At 36.3% G+C, this 19922-nt stretch overlaps 1 protein-coding gene across 3 annotated transcripts in view; it reads left to right on the forward strand.

The window, feature by feature from the left end:
- NELL2 (neural EGFL like 2) overlaps positions 1-19922 on the forward strand; it is a 334896-nt gene that overhangs the window by 129801 nt on the left and 185173 nt on the right. For all 3 annotated transcript variants that reach the window (XM_019419105.2, XM_019419109.2, XM_019419106.2), the window contains 3 exons: positions 6195-6286; positions 10420-10522; positions 19768-19896. In XM_019419105.2, the coding sequence (XP_019274650.1) occupies positions 6195-6286; positions 10420-10522; positions 19768-19896 (324 nt within the window). The remainder of the gene's footprint in view (positions 1-6194; positions 6287-10419; positions 10523-19767; positions 19897-19922) is intronic.

Genomic DNA, 19922 nt, shown 5'->3' on the forward strand with positions numbered 1-19922 from the left:
GTTCTTTCATTGGCTGGTAGGCAGAGCTGCTCTCCTTTCAGACGCTTCAGCTCTGTTGCAGTGGAAAGCAAGCTGCCATTTCACAAAAAGGGCAAAATACTTCTGTGAGACTCGATTTATAGAATATGAGAAAGAGGCAAAATCAAAGGATAAGGCCAAATGTAAAGAGAAGTGTGAAGATCAAAGAGGTCCAATGCACTTGTTTTCAGGCTTTTCATCAAACAGTAAGCTGAAAGAGAACTTACCAAGAAATTCAACAAACCCGTAGAGTTTATTATGCAAGGCCAGTGCCGGGTGCTGAATAAGATCCAAAGACAAATAAGACACTGTCCCTGTCCTCATGTAGGAAAGATTAAAAAAAAAGTGTGTAACTAACTAGAACAGAAAAGGAAAAGTGTGTTCAGTGCTCTAATAGAGATTTAAGCATTGTAGAATAGGGAAAAATTAATTTTAGCAGTCAGTGCTCAAGACTTTCATTACAACCCTATTGTTAAGAAAGGACTCCAAGTGAGTCCAGATTACAAAAAGAAGATTGTGGGCTGGAGAAATGCAGCATGGCTGATTGGAGTCTTTGAAGAATACTGAAACACTTTCACATTTTATTTTTGCTTGACTCCATAGAACCTTAGCCTGCCTCGTGAATGCATTTATTGTACATTCTTTTTAAATAGCTATAGTAAAAATACAAACATACATAATTATAGTTAATGAGATATTTTCTCATCCAGCAGCTTTGATTTGTATATCACCAACAAATAACTATCATGTTGGCCCAGAATAGATAACTGGCATTGTACATGGGATGTTTCAGAGTCCTCCCAGAGGAGATCAAGATTTCAAAGAAAACCTTATAAAAACCACTACTTTATACAACTCTGCCCTGAATAGACAGCTTAAGCAATCCAAAGACCACTGATACCTGGTGTTTTCAAAGAGAAGTTTAAAGAAATCAGAAGTCTCATTTCTCATCTAAGTGAATTATGCTGGTTTTCTTCTTGGTATCTGTAACTTTTATTTTGTTTATTTTTTAATTTTTTTTTAATGTTTATTTATTTTTGAGACAGAGAGAGAGCATGAATGGGGGAGGGTCAGAGACAGAGAGAGACACAGAATCTGAAGCAGGCTCCAGGCTCTGAGCTGTCAGCACAGAGCCCGACATGGGGCGCGAACTCACGGACTGTGAGATCATGACCTGAGCCCAAGTCAGATGCTCAACCGACTGAGCCACCCAGGTGCCCCTTTTTGTTTTGTTTTGTTTTGTTTTTTAATTTTTTTTTTGTAACTTTTATTTTGTATTGGATCATTTTTAAAGGTGTTGATACCAACTGGGAATTTTAAAGTAGACTCCTATATGTCAATCTAGTAACAAAAAGGAAAAGCTAAATAAATAGTGAGCAAGGAAATATTTAGAAGTGAAATACATATTCTTTCAGTTTTTATATTCTAAAATATTTTTAAGATTTTTTTATGTTTATTTTTGAAAAAGAGAGAGACAGAGCACAAATAGGGGAGGGGCAGAGAGAGAGAGAGAGAGAGAGAGAGAGAGAGAGAGAGAAACACACAGAGTCTGAAGCAGGCTTCAGGCTCTGAGCCATCAGCACAGAGCCCAACGTGGAGCTCGAACTCAGAAACTGCGAGATCATGACCTGAGCCGAAATCGGACGCTTAACCAACTGAGCCACCCAGGTACCCCTATTCTAAAATATATTTTAGGTAAATTTGGATCATTTTTTCTACAGAGGTTGGCAGGAGTTGATTTTAATCTCATTAGAGGGATCTGCATTTTCTCTCTGCATTAATGACCAATCGGGATTTTAATGTGTGACTTAGGACTTTTAGAGTTTTATTGGCTTCTTTCACTTATCCATTTCTCAATCTGTGCTATAAAACTTGTGTTCACTTTTTGCAACTAATGACTTTCAAATTTGCATCTGTACTAGTTCTTGTCTTCCCATTTCTTTTTAATTGTTAAAATGGGGGGAAAATGAAGTGAAAATAATTCACTTTAATTGCTTTTGCAGATTCTCTCATAAGTACAGTGCTAGTAGTTATGTAATTAGTAATGTTTAATATAGCCTTGGTAAAACATGTGTACCATTTGTTATATCATTCTCTTGACTTTCCCCAAGTTCTAATTAATGTCCCCACCTATGGCTGAATAGGCAGTGCGTGGGATAATTCTGGGTGACATAATTCACATAAGCCATGATATGAATGCTGTCCCCTTGGAGTTATGCAAACAGCAGCATATACGAGGGTCACAGGAAATATGCATTTGAAATTGGTTAATATTAATAACTTAAGAGTAGTTGCAGTGTTTTCATGGGGGCCTAGCTTCTTAGTCTGCAAGGTGATAGGCCTATATGAATGAATGAATATCCATCTTCCTCCAAACTTCTGATCTTAAAAATATGCATGTAATATACACAATAAAGCACTTAGCATAGATATTTGAAAAATGTAGCCTTATTGATAAAATTCTACTTGAAGCCTGGTAAATAATTCGGAACGTAAGAATCCAGGGTTATGTCACAAGAACCTTAATGCTATATGTGTATACACACACACACACACACACACACACACACACCCCAAAGCCAGGAAAGAATGAAGTCTCTGATTTGAACACGTGAATGCAATTGAATTAAAGAAATCAATGCAGCAAAATGATCATTCCTTTGTTGTTTTATGGAAGTGGTTTCTATTACTTCATGCTCTATTGGGGAAGAGTAAGCAGCCAGATACAGTTCAGTTAGGAATTCTAGAGATGTTTTCTTTTTTCTTTTCTTTTCTTTTTTTTTTTTTTTTTTTTACAGTATTGTGGTAGCCACAGTGATTATGATCTCCAAAGCTCTGTCTCTAATGCTTGCAGGGGCTGGCCTTGGTCAAAATCCAGGCATAGCCCTCATCTGCTTTCCCACCTCTCTTTTGACACTTGATTTCTCCAGAGCTTACTTAGTTCCTTCATCTTGCCTTCTTGCCTGTGAAACTCATTTTGAGAAGCTACCTCATTTTTCCTTAAAGTGGATCTGCATTTTTTTAAAATGTCTCTATTTTTCTCTTCAAATTTATTTGCTCTCTGTTCCACTCTCTCATGCTTTTCTAAGCAAGCTACCCTTGTAAATGAGACCTCTTCATGGTTGGAAGTGAATTAATATGATAGCCACGTGTGCTGGTTGCTGGTCATTCCCGGGTGCCTCATTATCCCACTTCCATTCCCTCTCCTTCCCTGCCCTACTCTGTGCCCCAGGAGCCTGCTGCATTGCCTTGGTATCCTTGCCAATAGGCTTTGGATAGGCTTTGCCAATGGGATGCACTGGCAGGAAATTAGAGGGCAGGAGGAGAGAGAGTTGGCCACATTTCTTCCCTGTTCCTTCCCTGCACGAGGCAGCATTTCTGGCAATAGCTATGTCTCTCTTGATTATGGTTCCCTCTAGGCATCTCTCCCTCATAATGCTGACCCAGACTAGGCTCCAGTAAAACCCAGTCCCTGCCCTTGTTACTTAGCCCTATGGTGGTGATAACTTCCCGCTATTGCCAGTCTTGAGTCCTTCACCAGCCCATTTGTTTCCTTTTGTCCTCTTGCAGAAGTTCACCACTCAGTCTCCTGTGTTTACATATAACTTGTGACTTTCTCAATTATAGGACTTCAATTTGTCTTTTATTATAGTTAGCTGTGGATGAGTCTGTCTGCCCTACTGAATAGTAAGGGCATGCATCATGTCTCATTCCTCTCTGAGTTTTAGTTACCTAGCAGACTGCCTGGCATACACTAAGAGCTCAGTACATATCTGTTAAATGTATTAATAAATTAATATGACTTTTACTCCTTCAACTTATTCCTAAGTCCCAGAGACTTCCTCATGGCTTTTCCAGGATTCCTTGAAGTAGTTTTGGGAAAGATTATAAAATTTCTAAGTTTCTTAACATTTTTCCGCTAAAGAATATATATTTCCGGGGAAATATATATATACCGTGATGGCCTTACTAGGTAAGACCACAGCAACTGATCAATAAAGAAGGCAAAAATCACTCACTTTGGGTTATCCCTAAGCCAAGTTCACCCTGTTTGTGCTTGTTGCTTGAAAGGAAACGAAGCAATTGTGATCTCATTCATTATTGGGCTTTCTCCCTTTGCCAGGCTCCATTTGGTGCCCTATTGCCCCACAAGGTGCCTATTTGAGTCTTTTGAATTAAGAGTTAACAACAGAAGCTGCATTTGCTCTACATGAATATTAAATTATCATAAGACTTTGTATACGGAGAACTTACCCTTGTGTTTTTTACAGTTTCCTTTCCCTTCTGTTCTAAGACTTGGAATATCATTTTTTTTCCCCAACATACCCTTGGACTTGAATAGGCTGCAGTTATCAAGTCATATAATAAAATAGGCTTAGAAACCTTCAAATGGCAAGTACTTAATAGAAGTAAGGAGGTTTTATTTTTTTCTCGTGATCTTACAAAATGTGGTACTTATTAAGTATCATTGCACACACACTAGGTCAGAACTTGGTGTTTTGAGGCTACTGGATCTCATAAGAAAAAAAACACAGTTAAAAATTGTATGTTGAACAGATATATCTTACAGTCAATTAGGTTCTGTAAGTAAATGCACATGCTATTTTAATTCATAATATGACAGATAGTATACAACTGACACCTCTCTAGTTTCCTTTTGAATTTTCATAAGTGTGTAAGCTTTAGCCAGCCTTTCAGTCACATAATTTATGCAAGTAAGTTATATTCTTTTCTAGCATGCTCCAAAAATTCAAAATCAATTCACTGGTGGTATATATTATGTAGTGAAATTTGTTAATAAAAGCTGAGTAAGGGGATCAGTTGAAGATAGCATTTTAACAACACAAATGCTTTCCATTAAATGTGCAGCTTCTAAATAATTGGTTAAGTTTTCACTAAGGATGTAGGTTGCTTTACATTTTAAATGAGTATTTGTACAACCATGTATATATTTAATATTAATAAAATTTATCTAATTTCTTTGTTACCAATTATTATAGGCAACTTGGTACTCTTACAATAATGATGCAAAAATCATATTTATTAAAGCAAAGTGCTAAAATAACTTGATACTTTTAAAGGTTATAGGGATATGTGAATTATGAAGAGAGACTTTCTTCAAATTCACGCAAAGGAATTAAAAGAAAATGTACACATCCGTTTTGTAAAGTCTGTATAGTTAAAATTAAAAATTGGATTTAATAAACAAGGTCAACAAACTGCTGGAGTCTTTTCTTATCAGATGATCCATTCCACTGGTCTTTTTCTAGAATTTATGGAGCTCCATAGCATCCATAGTATCGAGTGCCCTATCAAAAAAGAAAAAAGAAAAGAAAAGAAAAACAATATATAATTGCAAAAACAAAAGTTAGTTCAGAGTCTGATAAAGGGGTTTAAGCCAGAGGGGGATTCTGAAAGTTGGGTTTCATTAGCTCCAGGGTAGCTGTCTCTAGGTGATGAATTAACATAACTGGTATGAAACCTTCATTTCAAAACAAGCAATTTCTGTTGACGAAACGTTTATATGAATTGAAAGTATTTTGGAAGTCTCAAAAATTTGGTAATTTCTATGTATTTTCACTAATTACAAATTTTTTCCTATTGAATCTGAAGTTCTAGTAACATTTTAGCTAACTGTGATGGAAACAAAGCAGACCTAGATTAAGATTTTTCAGCATCCTAAGTAGGGTGCCCTAACCTACATACATTTACAAATTAAATAGTGCTAACCAATAAAATATAAAACTTAATGTATGTGCAGAAGTTAAAATAGCTGCCTTTAAAATTTTATTTTAGAATTCTGTGATGGTATATAAAAAATGCACTTTTCTCATATTTGTATTTTGCCATGATTTGTAGCTGCTTCAAGCACCTGCTTGATATCCCCTAACTGGAACATCATCTAGCAGGCATGAGTCAACTCTCGTGTTTTCAGAGTCTACTTCTGACTTGTCATTGTCCTTATATTTTTGTTCCTTATTTTACTCTCTGAACTTAATGGACCTAACAATAACTGGATCCTACATATGCCTTATGTTTAGATTGAATTTAGGTTTATGATCATTCAGCCACTTTGAAAAGCCTTAAGACCATGTGAAATATGATATGAACACCTCCCAACTATTTTTCCAAAAGAAAAATTAAAAATAAATATATATGTATTTTTTATTCCAAAGCAATATGCCAGTTTCAAGGACGGACCTACTTTGAAGGAGAAAGAAATACAGTTTATTCCTCTTCTGGAGTGTGTGTTCTCTATGAATGTAAGGTAAGGAAACTCCTCTTTATTATGTAAACTCAGTGAATATTTCTGTAGAACCTCACCCTTGTAATATCTTGAAAACCTCTAAGGCAAAGAAAAAAATTAAGATAATAATTATAATTCAAATAGAAATTCTCATTATTTTTGCAAACATATAAATGAATGGCTGTAAAATAATTTCCCCAGTAAACAAAAAATGCTGTTTTGTCCAATTAACGTTTTATGAAGTTGTCTTATTTTTCCAAATTCAAACTCCCTCCTGTGAAGAAAATGTAGATAAAGTTAGACTCAGCCTGTTGTCACTCATGGTTTTTGACCCATGTGGCAAATATCACTTAGTTGAGTGGAAAATCATAAAAATTACCTAATTAAAATTAGCTTTGGATGCAGATAAGACTGATATTGTTCTTAATCCCTTTGGTAAGAATATTTTAAGTGATTAGAAGGGGAATTCTTTATAAATTTACTGCCATGGTCTTAAGTATGCTTTTGAAGCAAATGTCATTCTTTTTATCACTGCTGCTTGACTTACTATCTGAAAAAGTAAATAGGGTTTCATAAAACTTTTCATTTTTGCTTTTTTATAATGTTATATTTCTTGACATAAGGTTATATTTCAAGCGATATTCCAGCTGAAGGAAACTGCATATACAGTATTTGCCTTAGGGTTCCCTTTACATTTGATCCTTAATTTTTTTCTTTAAATGCTTCCTGTACATGTTTTTTGGGGGTGATTTAGTATGCACAGATTATCTAGAAAATGAAGATGCTGTTGGCACCACTGATAAACTGTGAGCATGTATATGATTATTCAGTGTTAGGGAAAGGAAAATCCTAAGAATTTTGCCAAGATAAATTGAAAGAAGCCAGCTATATACTTCATGCATCTTAGGTTAGAAGTCCTCTGAGATAAGCAAGGAGGAAACATAAAAGAGGCAAGACTGTGACAGATTTGATTTCCAGAATGAGAGGTCTGATTTCTTCATTCCCATTATAATGTACTTTAGCCACTTCTTTTGGCTTTAAGCTGGCTTTCCTGTAGTGCATAGGTCCCCATCTTAAAGACAAGGGAGCTAAGGTATATGGACATTAACATGAAGTACTGATCCTGTATGTCTTTTTTTTTTTTTTAATTTTTTAAGTTTATTTATTTATTTTGAGAGAGAGGGAGAGAGAGAGAGAGAGAGGGAGAGAAAAAGAGAGAGAGAGAGAACAGAGAAGGGGCAGAGAGAGAGAGAGAGAGAGAGAGAATCCCAAACATGCTCCATGCTGCCAGTGCAGAGCCCAACGTTGGGCTTCAACCCACTAACTGTGAGATCATGACATGAGCCGATGTCGAGTCAGACACTTAACCGACTGAGCCACCCAGGCACCCCAACCCTGTATTTTAAGATGGATTTTCCCTTGTTAGCATCCCTGCACCCAACACTGTTTTGAGTGAAGTAGGTCCCACTATAAATACAAGGATTGGAAGACTTAGAGTGAGATCTAGTAATTCCAAATAAAGAAAAGGGAATTGGAGAAAAGTTACTTCAAGGAAAGTAGAAAACGTTTCTCAGCTGGTTTCTACTGGCAAATTCTAACTTTGAAACATCAGCTCTAAATTTAAAAATCTTGAGGCATTTGAAACTTCTCAATGTGTGTGTGTGTGTGTGTGTGTGTGTGTGTGTGCGCGCGCATGCGCATGTGTGTGCGTGCGTGTGTGTGTATTCTTTTCATCTGATCACTGTGTTTTATAATACTGATAATTATGGCTTAGAAAGTTACTGAAATTGTTGCCAATTTGATTTTAAGATAGCTATAAAATGATTTCATTTAAATTGGGTTATTGAGAAGTCTGTATATAAACAACTCTGGAAATGCCTATACTCTGAAAGTAAATACTGAGTGAATAGACAAATGTTACCTTTAAAAAATTTTTTTTTAACATTTATTCATTTTTGATAGAGACAGAGTGAGAGCAGGGGAGGGGCAGAGAGAGAGGGAGACACAGAATCTGAAGCAGGCTCCAGGCTCTGAGCTGTCAGCACAGAGCCCGACGCGGGGCTCGAACCCACGAACCGTGAGATCATGACCTGAGCCAAAGTCAGGCGCTTAACCGACTGAGCCACCCATGCACCCTAAATGTTACCTTTTACTTACTCAAACAAAAGGCATCATTTCCTACCCTCTAATGTTGTGCTGTCCAATAGAAATATATAAGCCACAAATAATCATTTTTATTAGGCTAATTTTTCTATATTTAACCCCATATATCCAAAATATTAGCATTTAATATGTAATCAAAATTATTAATGAAATACTGCACATTATTTTGTCATACTAATCCTTCAAATCTTATATTTTATGTTTACAGTATTCAAGAGCTCCATGTAGCTAGTGGCTATTGATTGTACAGCACAGCTGTACCAGATTATCATAAATTTCTGTAGTCCTTGACTAAACTCTTTACACTAAGAACTTCCATTGTTTCTTCTCCCTTTGGGCCCTGTAGTTTCTGTATTTATACCTTTACATAATTGACAGCTCTCTCAAGCTTTTGTTTTCTGGGCTGTCAAGGTTAGTCCTTGATTGTTCCTGTATTTTCAGTTTTGTGGCCTTGAAAGTATGTCCTGGGCGTCTATGACTTTAATAGTTAATCCCAGAAAACATTATGGTTCTGAAAATAAGATTCCCAAGGTGGACATTATTGTCAAACCAAAGGAAGACTAGCATTTAACACCTCTGTGTACATGTCTCCTACTACTTTCTCTTCTTTGTAAGTGTAGTTGACATGTACTATCATATTAGTTTTAGGTATGTAACATAGTGATTTGACAATTATATACACTATGAAATGTTTACCACGATAAGTGTAGTTATCATCTGTCCCCATACAATGTTCTTACAATATTATTGATTGTATTCCTTATGCTGTATTTTTCACCCATGCGACTTATTTATGTTATAACTAGAAATTTGTACCTCTTAATCTCCTTTAACTATTTTGCCCATCCTCTGACCCCCTCTGTTCTAGCAACAACTAATTTGTTTTCTGTATTAGTCTATTTCTGTTTTTGTTTATTTTGTTTTTAGGTTCCACATGTGAGTGAAATCATATGGTATTTGTCTTTTCTGTCTGACGTTTCACTTAGCACCATATTCTCTAGGTCCGACCATGTTGTCATGAATGGCAAGATTTCATTCTTTTTTATGGCTAAGTAATATTCCATTGTCTGTCTGTCTCACATCTTCTTTATCCATTCATCTATCAATGTAGACTTATGTTGCTTCCATATTTTGACTATTGTAAATAATGCTGCGTAAGCATCAGGGTGCATATGTCTTTTTGAATTAGTGTTTTTGGTTTTTTTTGAGGAAAAAAACCCAGAAGTAGAATTACAGGGTTGTATGGTCTGGTCATTTTCTTAATAGGATCATTTTCAAATCATTATAATCTCTTTTTTATAGATACTACAGGAAGAGGAGATGTTGAAATGAGTACTTCTTCTGTAAGAGTAATACTTAATAGAAATGACATCTAAAAATCTAACTAAGCTTTTGAACAGTATTAAAATGGAAGCCTACAAGTTCCAACAGTTATTTTATTACTTATATGCTGCTATAGTTGATGACTATATCTCTTTGTTCTTAAGAGATAGGAGGTTGACAGTACAAAAGCCAACCAAATTCTGCCTTCTTTTTCTCTATACCAAAATCGCCTGTGAGAATCTCTTCATAACAGTTTGGAAAACTTTGAAAGAGGATATTGAAAGGGCTCAGTTTTTACTTATTGATTTATTCATTTTTCACAGTGAGCTTCTGATCTAATTTAAGCTGTATTTGTACCACAGTTGTCATCTGGATGTGCAAATGTGTTGTAAAACTAAAAGAATTTTTCAGGATTCCCTAGATGTTTGACAAATTGTTTATATGGCTGCAATGTAGTATGCTCCTATTCCAAGAGCTGCTTATCCATTTTAAAGGATTTCCAATTATGATTTAATGTTAATTTGTGAGTGAGCCTATGGCCTGTGCAAAGTTGTCAGGAGGAAAATTTTACCCCTGTGTAAGCAGAGTCCTCTAAGATTCTGGACCTGGGAACTTCTTAGTAAGTCCTAATCCAGAAGTTTCAAGCATTTGTTCTCTGTGTCTAATAGGACCAAACCATGAAGCTGGTTGAAAGTTCAGGCTGTCCTGCTTTGGATTGTCCAGAGTCTCATCAGATTACCTTGTCTCATAGCTGTTGCAAAGTTTGTAAAGGTAAGACATTTTTGTAAAGTAAGATCCATGAGCATGAGTCTTGTTGGAATCAAGTTTAACTGACATGAAATAAAAATGTTTATAAGCAAGTTATTTCCAAAGAATAACAGTATTTCCTTAAATTATTTCCCAATTTAGTAGATAGTAGGTAGTCACAGAATATTTATTATGATTATTGAATTAAAATCAAGGTGTTTCCATACATCTTTGCTATGTGTCTTATACCTATCTCAGGTTCTGGGTCTTTGAATTTCTCTCTGGGTGCTGGTTCTGAGTCAGCGTGACGCTGCTGGAGAAATTGACACAACAGGGCTGAGATATTTTATTAGTCTTCTTTTTCCTTTCTTTCTCTTTTTTCTTTTTGTTTTTCAGTGGGTTGTTTTTTTTTTTTTTTTGGTTTACTCTTTCTCTTTTGTTTATTTTTGTAATTGACTTTGCATAATTTTTTAAAGGTGTTTATTTTGAGATAGAAAGTGAGTATACTGGTGTAAGCAGGGGAGGGGCAGAGAGAAAGGGAGAGACAGAATCCCAAGCGGGCTTTGGACTGTTCAGTGCAGAGTCCGACACAGGGCTCAAACTCACGAACTGTGAGATCATGACCTGAGCCAAAATCAAGAGTTAGACGCTTAACCAACTGAGCCACCCAGGCATCCCACTCATGGACACCTATGCTCCTCAAAAGTGCGAGTCCATCAGACATGCATTGCTCATTCTGTGTTGCCTCTGTGGTGATAAGCCTAGGACCAATAAGTAGAAAGGGCTTAGATTTTCAGTTAACTATAAAGAAAAAAGTAAAATTTGATCTATTCATACATGCAGTGGGTTGCCTCAGGAGGCAGTGAGTTTCCCATCACTAACTTAATATTCTATGCTAAGTTCTAAAACTTGGTATTTTATTGTAGATTCAAAAATTAAACTAAAAGATTGATGATGTGCAGTTCTTTAAGATCCTTACCAGTAGCAAGATTATATGTGTCTTTCTGTACATGTCTTCCTTGATTTATGATGTGGCTATGTGTCTGTAACCCCATAAGTTGAAAATATTATTGTCAAAAATGCATTTGAATACATCTCACCTATTGAATATCATAGGTTAGCCTCGCCTATAGTCAGTGTCCTCAAAACACTGAAAGGCATACCTCATTTTATTATGCTTCACTTTATTGTACTTTGTAGATATTGTGTTTTTATAAATTGAAGTTTGTGGCTACACTATGTCTAGTGAGTCTGTTGGCTCTATTTTTCCAACAGCATTTGCTCTCTTCATGTTTGTGTCACATTTTGGTAGATCTCACAATATCTCAAATTTTTCATTATTATATTTGTTATGGTGATCTGTGATCAGTGATTACAACTTGCTGAAAGCTCAGAAGATGGCTAGCATTTTTCAGCAATGGGGCATTTAAAAATTAAGATACGTACATTTTTTAGACATAATTCTATTGCATAATTAATAGACTACAATATAGTGTAAATATAACTTTTCTATGCACCAGGAAACCAAGAATTTACTTGACTTGCTTTATTGAGATTTTTGCTATATTGAGGTGGCCTGGAACTGAACCCACAGTATCTCTGAGGTATGCCTGTACATTAGCTTACAGCTGGGAAAAATCGTCTAATACCAAACCTGTTTTATAATAAACTGTTGAATATCTCATGTAACTTATTGAAAGCTGTAATGGAAGTGAAAACACAATGGCTGTATGGATACAAGATGGTTGTATCAGTGGTTTACCCTTGTGATTACATGACTGACTTGGAGCTGTCATTCACTGGCCCTACCAGCCTCATGAGTGAGGATTGTACCATTTATCATTAGCCCAGGAAAAGATCAAAATTCAAAATTCAAAGTACAGTTTCTACTGGATGTATATCACTTTTGCTCATTATAAAGTTGAAAACTTATAAGCCAAACCATCCTAAGTCGGGTCTGTCTGTATTTTATTGAAATTATCATTTGTGAATCTCTCTCCTTTATTAGACTATGCACCATGAGAACAGGGCTAGCTCTTAATATTCACCTCTATATCCTTAACACCTAGTATGACACCTGGGATATCGTAGATGCTCATAATTGATATAGTTGGTACTGTATAGGGTACTGCCCTGTATGAGCTATTAGCTCTTTTTGAATAATGGCTTTTATGATGATGCAAAGGAAAGTTTAAATGGGGAGGAGAAAAAGAAAAAGAAACTATAAAACACGTACCATTATATTTCTTTTATACCTTGTCTTTTAAAAGCAGACATAATATCCCTGTCCCATTTTTTAAATTTTATTTTTATTTATTTTGAGAGAGAAACAAAGAGCAAGTGGGAGATGGGCAGAGAAAGAGAGGGAGAGAGAGAACCCCAAGTAGGCCCCATACTGTCAGCACAGAACACGATGTGGGGCTCAATCTCATGAACCTTGAAATCATGTCCTGAGCTGAAACCAAGAGTTGGACACTCAACCCACTGAGCCACCCGGGCCCCCGTCTTTAACAGAGTGGTGCAGTTTTGTTTTGTTTTGTTTTCCTTTTAGCTCTTTCATACATTCGTTCAATTAAGAGTTTTAAAGTCTCAGTTCTGTGAAAGGCTATTTGGGCATTTCAAAGTGGTTTAAGACTTCGTCTACCAAGTATTGGCCCACTTTCAAGTTTTCAAAACAGCTCTCAGCAGCTAAGGAACACTACTAAAAAAGATTATATCAAGTAGATAGAAAGGCCATTTCAGTTTTCATCTTCACATTGCCTGAGCCAGCATCTTGAACAGAGCATGTGTGGAACTTGATATGAATCAAGAATGCACATGGGGCTCCTGTGTGGCTCAGTTGGTTAAGCAACCGACTTAAGCTCAGGTCATGATCTCACAGTTCGTGAGTTTGAGCCCCATGTCAGGCTCTGTGCTGACAGCCTGCTTCAGATTCTGTGTCTCCCTCTCTCCCTCTCTGTCCCCCTCCTGCTCGCTCTCTGTCTGTCTGTCTCTCTCAAACATTAAAAAAATTAAAAAAAAAAAAAAGAATGCACATTCCACTCATTTGATTTGGGAGCTGGACGCACCCTGCAGCCTGACTAGAGTTTCTTTGGCAACCAAAGGTAGACTAAACCAGTGCTTCTCAAGTTTCAGTGTGCATCAGATGACATGGGGATCTTATTAAAATGTAGATACTACTTCAGTGGGTCTGGCTCGGAGCCAAAAACACCAGTGTGTCTAATAAGCTCCCAGATGATACTGATATTACTGGTCAGTGAGACTACATTTGGAGTTGCTAGCTATTCCTGCATGCTAAATTGCCCCAAAGCTCAGTGGTTTAAAACAACAGCTATTATATTATATTCTGCAATATTGTGTGTCAGGCATTTAGGCAGGTGATTCTTTTGCCACATGGTGTTAACTCGGGTCACTCAGCTAGGCTGGGCTAGAAGGTTCAAGATGGCCTCACTATACTCACTGTACGCTAAGCATCTCAGTAGGGATGACAGGAAGACTGGGTACATCTGAAACCCTCTCCTTCTGCATGTAATCTCAGGACTTCTTAAATGGTGGTTTGGAGCTCTTAAAGACTAGGTCTGGAACTGACACAGCATCACTTCTACCATATTCCTCTGGTCGAAAGAGTTATAAGCCAGCCCAGAATCAAGAGGGGTGGGGGTAATAGACCCCATCATGATAAGAGTGTTAAAAATTTGTGGCCATCTTTAATCCCCTGGAAGTATCCAGGAGCTACTTAGAGATTTGAGAGGTAAACAGCCTCTCAAGAGGTCTAGAAATTAGACAAGGTTGGCTAGGACAAGATTTGAGTGAGTAGCTGAGATAAGGCCTTTCAGATATCAAAAGAAGCCTTGATCACATCCATTTATTTTTAACAGAGCCCTGATATATTGCAAAAAAACAAGTTAAGAAATGGAAATGGTAGCTACAAAAATTGTGTTATATTTAAATTGTTTATAGTTTTAAAAATTAATGTGTTTACACAACACACTCAAAATACAGTGATGAAATATACTGTGACCAACACCTCCTCCCCCTGAGATTCTAATATAATTGATCGGAAATGGAACCATGGTATCACCATTAAAACAAAACAAAACAAAACAACAACAAAAAACACCTCTCCTATTAATTTTTTTTTTTTTTACACAGCCATGATTGAGAACTACTAGCTTACATAATGCTGGAACTAAAATTGGACAAGTTGGTTCTTCTTGAAACATTAAGCACCATTTATAATAAAGATTGCTTTAATTTCTGATTTCAAATATATAGAATAAACAAATGCGTTTCCTGGCATTCCCTGACTTTTAAACTAGAAAAAGTCAGGTTCTTAAGGCTTAAATTTTGAGTTAACACCTACTCATATGTTGTGACAAATGTATTTGTAATATAATTGGCCTCCAGTTTCCAGGCCTGTCTGCCTAGTGCTAAGGATGCTGCGTTCACATCTGAAAAAAGTCAGTTTTGCAATAACGGTCACTAAATATTCCCTGGGGGCAGAGCATGAGATGAAAGTGTTGGCTTTTCCACCAGAGGCTCAGCCAGGGCCAGAAACGAAGCTGTGCACCTAAATAAGACCCCAGATCTCTAGGCACCAAATCCAATCCAACCAAGACTGTTTTTTGGTACTCTGCAGCTGGGGATCTTATGTCATAGTAGCTCAGGAGCAGTGTAGCAGGACTGGTCTTTTCACTTTTTTCATGTTTGAGAACTTCTTCAAGGTTATAGCGAATTACAACATGACAGAGACTTGGTGATACAGTGAGGACTCTGACTCAGAAAGATACAGAAATTATATTATAGAATTTTTGTATCTGCATCTCTTCCTTTTTCCTCCTCCCTTGGCAACACCTTTCTCTGTTTGCAGTACCAGTAAGTTCTCCTCCCTGGATGCCCCACTTTAATTTAGCAAGTCCTATAAGTAGTAGGAACATCTATATGTAGAAGGTTCAGTGGGTATAGATTTTCTCCCAACTTCTGGATAATACAGTTTCCCACATTATTCAATTATACCTTCATGATTCTTTTTTTTTTTAACGTTTATTTATTTTTGAGACAGAGAGAGACTGAGCATGAATGGGGGAGGGTCAGAGAGAGGGAGACACAGAATCTGAAACAGGCTCCAGGCTCTGAGCTGTCAGCACAGAGCCCGATGCGGGGCTTGAACTCACGGACCGAGAGATCATGACCTGAGCCGAAGTCGGCCGCTTAACCAACTGAGCCACCCAGGCGCCCCTATACCTTCATGATTCTTGTTGTATATGTATTACTAATAACATAATTTAGTTAATTTTCTTATATCTACTGTTAGTCACTCATTTTTCAAAAATTTAACTTCATTCCAAACAATGGTATCCATAAAATAATGGCATTGTTAGATTCACATATTTTTAATACACACTAAAAGAAATCCATTGCAAGTAGTGCTTTTTAAAAAGTATACATCTATGCACATGAAACATAATTTTGGAAAAATCACAATTATCCATCATCCTGAAAATAATATCTAAATAAGTTAGTAATCTTTTAGGTGTAAGTAATAAAACACCCAATCCAACCGATGTAGGCAAGAAATGGAAAATATGGCTCCTATGAGAAGCTTTTTACAGCTCTGCAATCCTGCTCCTTTGCCTAGGTGGATCTCTGTTTGTCTCTTCTGAAGTGGCTTTATTTTCAGGCTCCCTGTGTTTTCAGCTAGACCACTGACATTCTTATGCTCACATCATTATGATACTGGAGTAGGTGAAAGAAAAACTTAGTATCTTCAGGAGTTGAACAAAAGTCTCATAATTGAGTTTTAATCATCTTCATTAGCCTGTACTGGGTCATATCCCCAGACCTGAAGGAACTAATGTGTCCAGGTCAGTAGGATGCATTGATTATCCTAAGGGGCGGTACAGTCCATCTTCCTGTCGGCACATGGGCTAACAATAGGGGTGAATGGTTCATCCAAACCAACCATGTGGGCTGTTTTTTCCCCCCACAAAAAGGAGAAATAGACCTAGTGGACAAAAACCGCCTCAAAGTTTATTATCTTTCTCCTGATTATTATGTATAACCTTTTATGTATATTATTCTTACTCATAATCTTTTGTATTCACCCTTTCCTATTCAACCAGTTGTAGAGAAATGCATATTAATATTTTATAGAAAGATCTATACTTACCAAAAAACAGAGGACTTCATGTAAATTTGAAAAACTTATAAAAGGAATAGAAAACTTGGTAGCTTTGAAGTTTACGTCCAAAGTGGGAAATAAAAGCTAGATTGTATTAGATTAGATTAGATCCATCCATCTATAACAAATACTTGAATTTTCTTCTGTGATAAGTATCTCAATGTATTTGGCTAGTGGCTTATTGGTAATACTCTAGTTGCTTTAATTATTAACAAATACTGTGCTATTATGTTTTTACATAGATGATCTCATTTGAACTTTACATTTTGGTGAGGTAGATATCATCTTAATTTTACAGATGAGAAAAAGGTTTTAAAGGTTAATTACTTTACACAAGTAGTAATTTACACAGCTAGTAAGTAATAGAGATTTGGTTGTAAATCCAGGTCTTTCAACTCCAAAAGCCAAGCACATATGACTAGAAATGCAAGTGTGGAGGCAATAGGGCTGTGGGTTTTTGCCATCTTATACTGAGTTTTTGAAGTTATTACCTATAGTTTGGAAACAACCCACTTTAACTGAATCTGAATTTTCTACCTATCAATAGGTAGTCTTTTGATACTGGCATTTGTATCTAAGCAGTAAAACAACCAATGGATTCAATCAATTTATTTGTTGAGAAAATAAATAAAAATATCTATCTGACATTGTTTAGAGTAAATTAGAATTTGATTGACAAAAGTTTTAGCTTTCACGTCTCTGGGTTAATTAAAAAAAAACCAAACATCTGATAAAAAGTAAAGGACTCCCTAGTTGAACCTCAAACAGTAAAGGTAGGATCACATCATTATCTTATAGTTGGAAAATTCTTGCAGCAATTAGATACTGCATGGTGAATGTATGCATGATATTCAATGCTGAGACAAGAGGTCTAAGCATTACTTACAGGCAAAATTGGGGAAGGACTGTAATAGAGGTGGAATGGCCTAGAGAGTGATGGCATAGATTGGGCAAAGTCTGAAGAATGAGAAGAGAAAATGCAGCAAAGGGAAAAATTGAAAGATAGTTTTGAAAAATATAAACTTACGAAAGAAAAATAAAAATGCCTTAGCACAATACCTGTTGTTAGTCACAGCCCTCTCAGCATTGTTGGAAACATTACGGGGGCAATTTTGCAGAGTTAGTACTGTGTTAGAACATGATCTCTTGATTCTGTGTATAACTCAAGGAGTAGGCCAGTGTTTACAGTAACTTTGTTTTAATTTAGAATAAATATGAAGTGATTTCTTAGAGACTTTTCATTATAGATTGATGAGGTACTGAGCTATTGGGGTAGAAAATGAAGATGACTTTTAAACTGAAATTATTTCTTCTCAGGCATTATAAAAAGACAATGGAATACACTTTAAGAAGTACGGTCTCAATTTAGCTACTTAAAGAAGAAGGAAAGAAAAAGACTTTAGGAGAAAACATTTTTAACTCTTTTTCTCTTCTTGAGAATGAACGTTTTACTTATAAAGGTTGGGCCTTACACATGAGAATGTAGATTGTGAGGAATCACGTCTAGAAAATTTAGTTGTCAAGTGATTTAAATGCCACTATTGACTATATATTGTTCTGGCCTTCATACCCCTTTGTTCTATTTTATTTCTGTAGAAATCACTAATTCATTTTTTTAATTCCCCTTTTTAATGCCATTATTGCATTTTGAGAGCATCACCCTTCTTAAGGCTTATGAAGTTGTACACACAACTTTTTACTATACATTGTAGTTGCACTTCATGGGGGATACACTTTAACTGTGGGGTTATATTGAAAATAGTCATTACAGGCACCAGCCAATCAGAATGGACACCAACCACAGCACTGTGCCAGAGTATGCTGCTGGCTGTGGTACTATTTAGTCCCACCCTTTCACTGAATCACAGCCTTCTATGGTAATTTGGTTACAAGTAAGATGGGCCAGTGTAGAACTTTGATCTTCATGATTGGCTTAGGTGAAAAGTCTTTCCCTGACTATATGTGAGCAGATGAGTTTATTCTGAGCTACATGAAATACATTTTTCTAGTCCTCTTTTCTTCTGTACATGGACTGAAATTGTAATTCATTAGACAGTGTAAAACGAGATAGATAACTTATGCATCAGGCAATTGGAAAATTGTTTGAATGATGTACAATCATGTAATTTCCATTTAGTATGGAGTCCAGTGTTTAAACTTTTCATTTCAGCATCTTAGATCTTTGAACAAGGGATTCACACAGGCAGAAGAGATCCCCTGACTGGTACCACTGTTTATAAAATGTTCCATTTTTTTCCATCCTCTCATAAAGACTCTGGAATCTGTGAAATCTTTGTAATTCATAATTTTTTCCCCTTCTTTGAGTGGACATCCTCTGCCTTGCAGATTTCCAGAGACAATTAAAGTGATATAATTTTCATTTTTGACACATTTACAATTTTTTTTTAAAGGATGTCAGGCTGTTTCATTTCTTAAGTACACAATGTTCATATTTCATCCAGCCCAGGCCTGTATTATCCATAGTACTGATAATGTTCAACCTCTAATTCACAGATTACTTTCTCACTGAATTATCTTTTTTTTAAGTTTATGTATTTATTTTTAAGAGAGAGACAGAGACAGTGAGAGGGGGAAGTGCAGAGATAGAGAGGGAGAGAGGAAATCTCAAGCAGGCTCCACACAGCATGGAGCCTGATGTGGGGCTCGAACTCACAAAACATGAGATTATGACCTGAGCAGAAACAAAGAGTTGGACACTTAACCAACTAAGCCACCCAGGCACCTCCTGAGTTGTCTTTTATATTGTAAATCTTCATTTTGGACTCCATGGATCTCTCTTTGTTCCAGATATTTGGAGGGCTATACTTCAAATATCAGGGACTGGAAAACCTAAAGTCAGAAGGAAGACATAGGAGACAGAATTAACTTGAAGTAGGAAACACCTGAGTTAAACATAAACACCTTTTAGTACACATAGCATGTGGTTCTCTAACAATGGATGAAAGTATCAATTTAGAAAATAACTTAGGGAAAAATGACTTCTAAATCAAAGGGAGTATTTAGTCAGCAAAATTTATTCGTTTTGTCATATTTTCATTTACCTTAATAAGTTTCTTTTTTCTTGTAGGTTATGACTTTTGTTCTGAAAGGCATAACTGCATGGAGAATTCTGTCTGCAGAAATCTGAATGACAGGGCCGTTTGTAGCTGTCGAGATGGTTTTAGGGCTCTTCGAGAGGACAATGCCTACTGTGAAGGTAATCCTTGTAATGATGTGTAGCTC

This window comes from Panthera pardus, unplaced genomic scaffold (assembly GCF_024362965.1).
Source record: "Panthera pardus isolate Hobbes unplaced genomic scaffold, ASM2436296v1 HiC_scaffold_6, whole genome shotgun sequence".
NCBI lineage: Eukaryota > Metazoa > Chordata > Mammalia > Carnivora > Felidae > Panthera > Panthera pardus.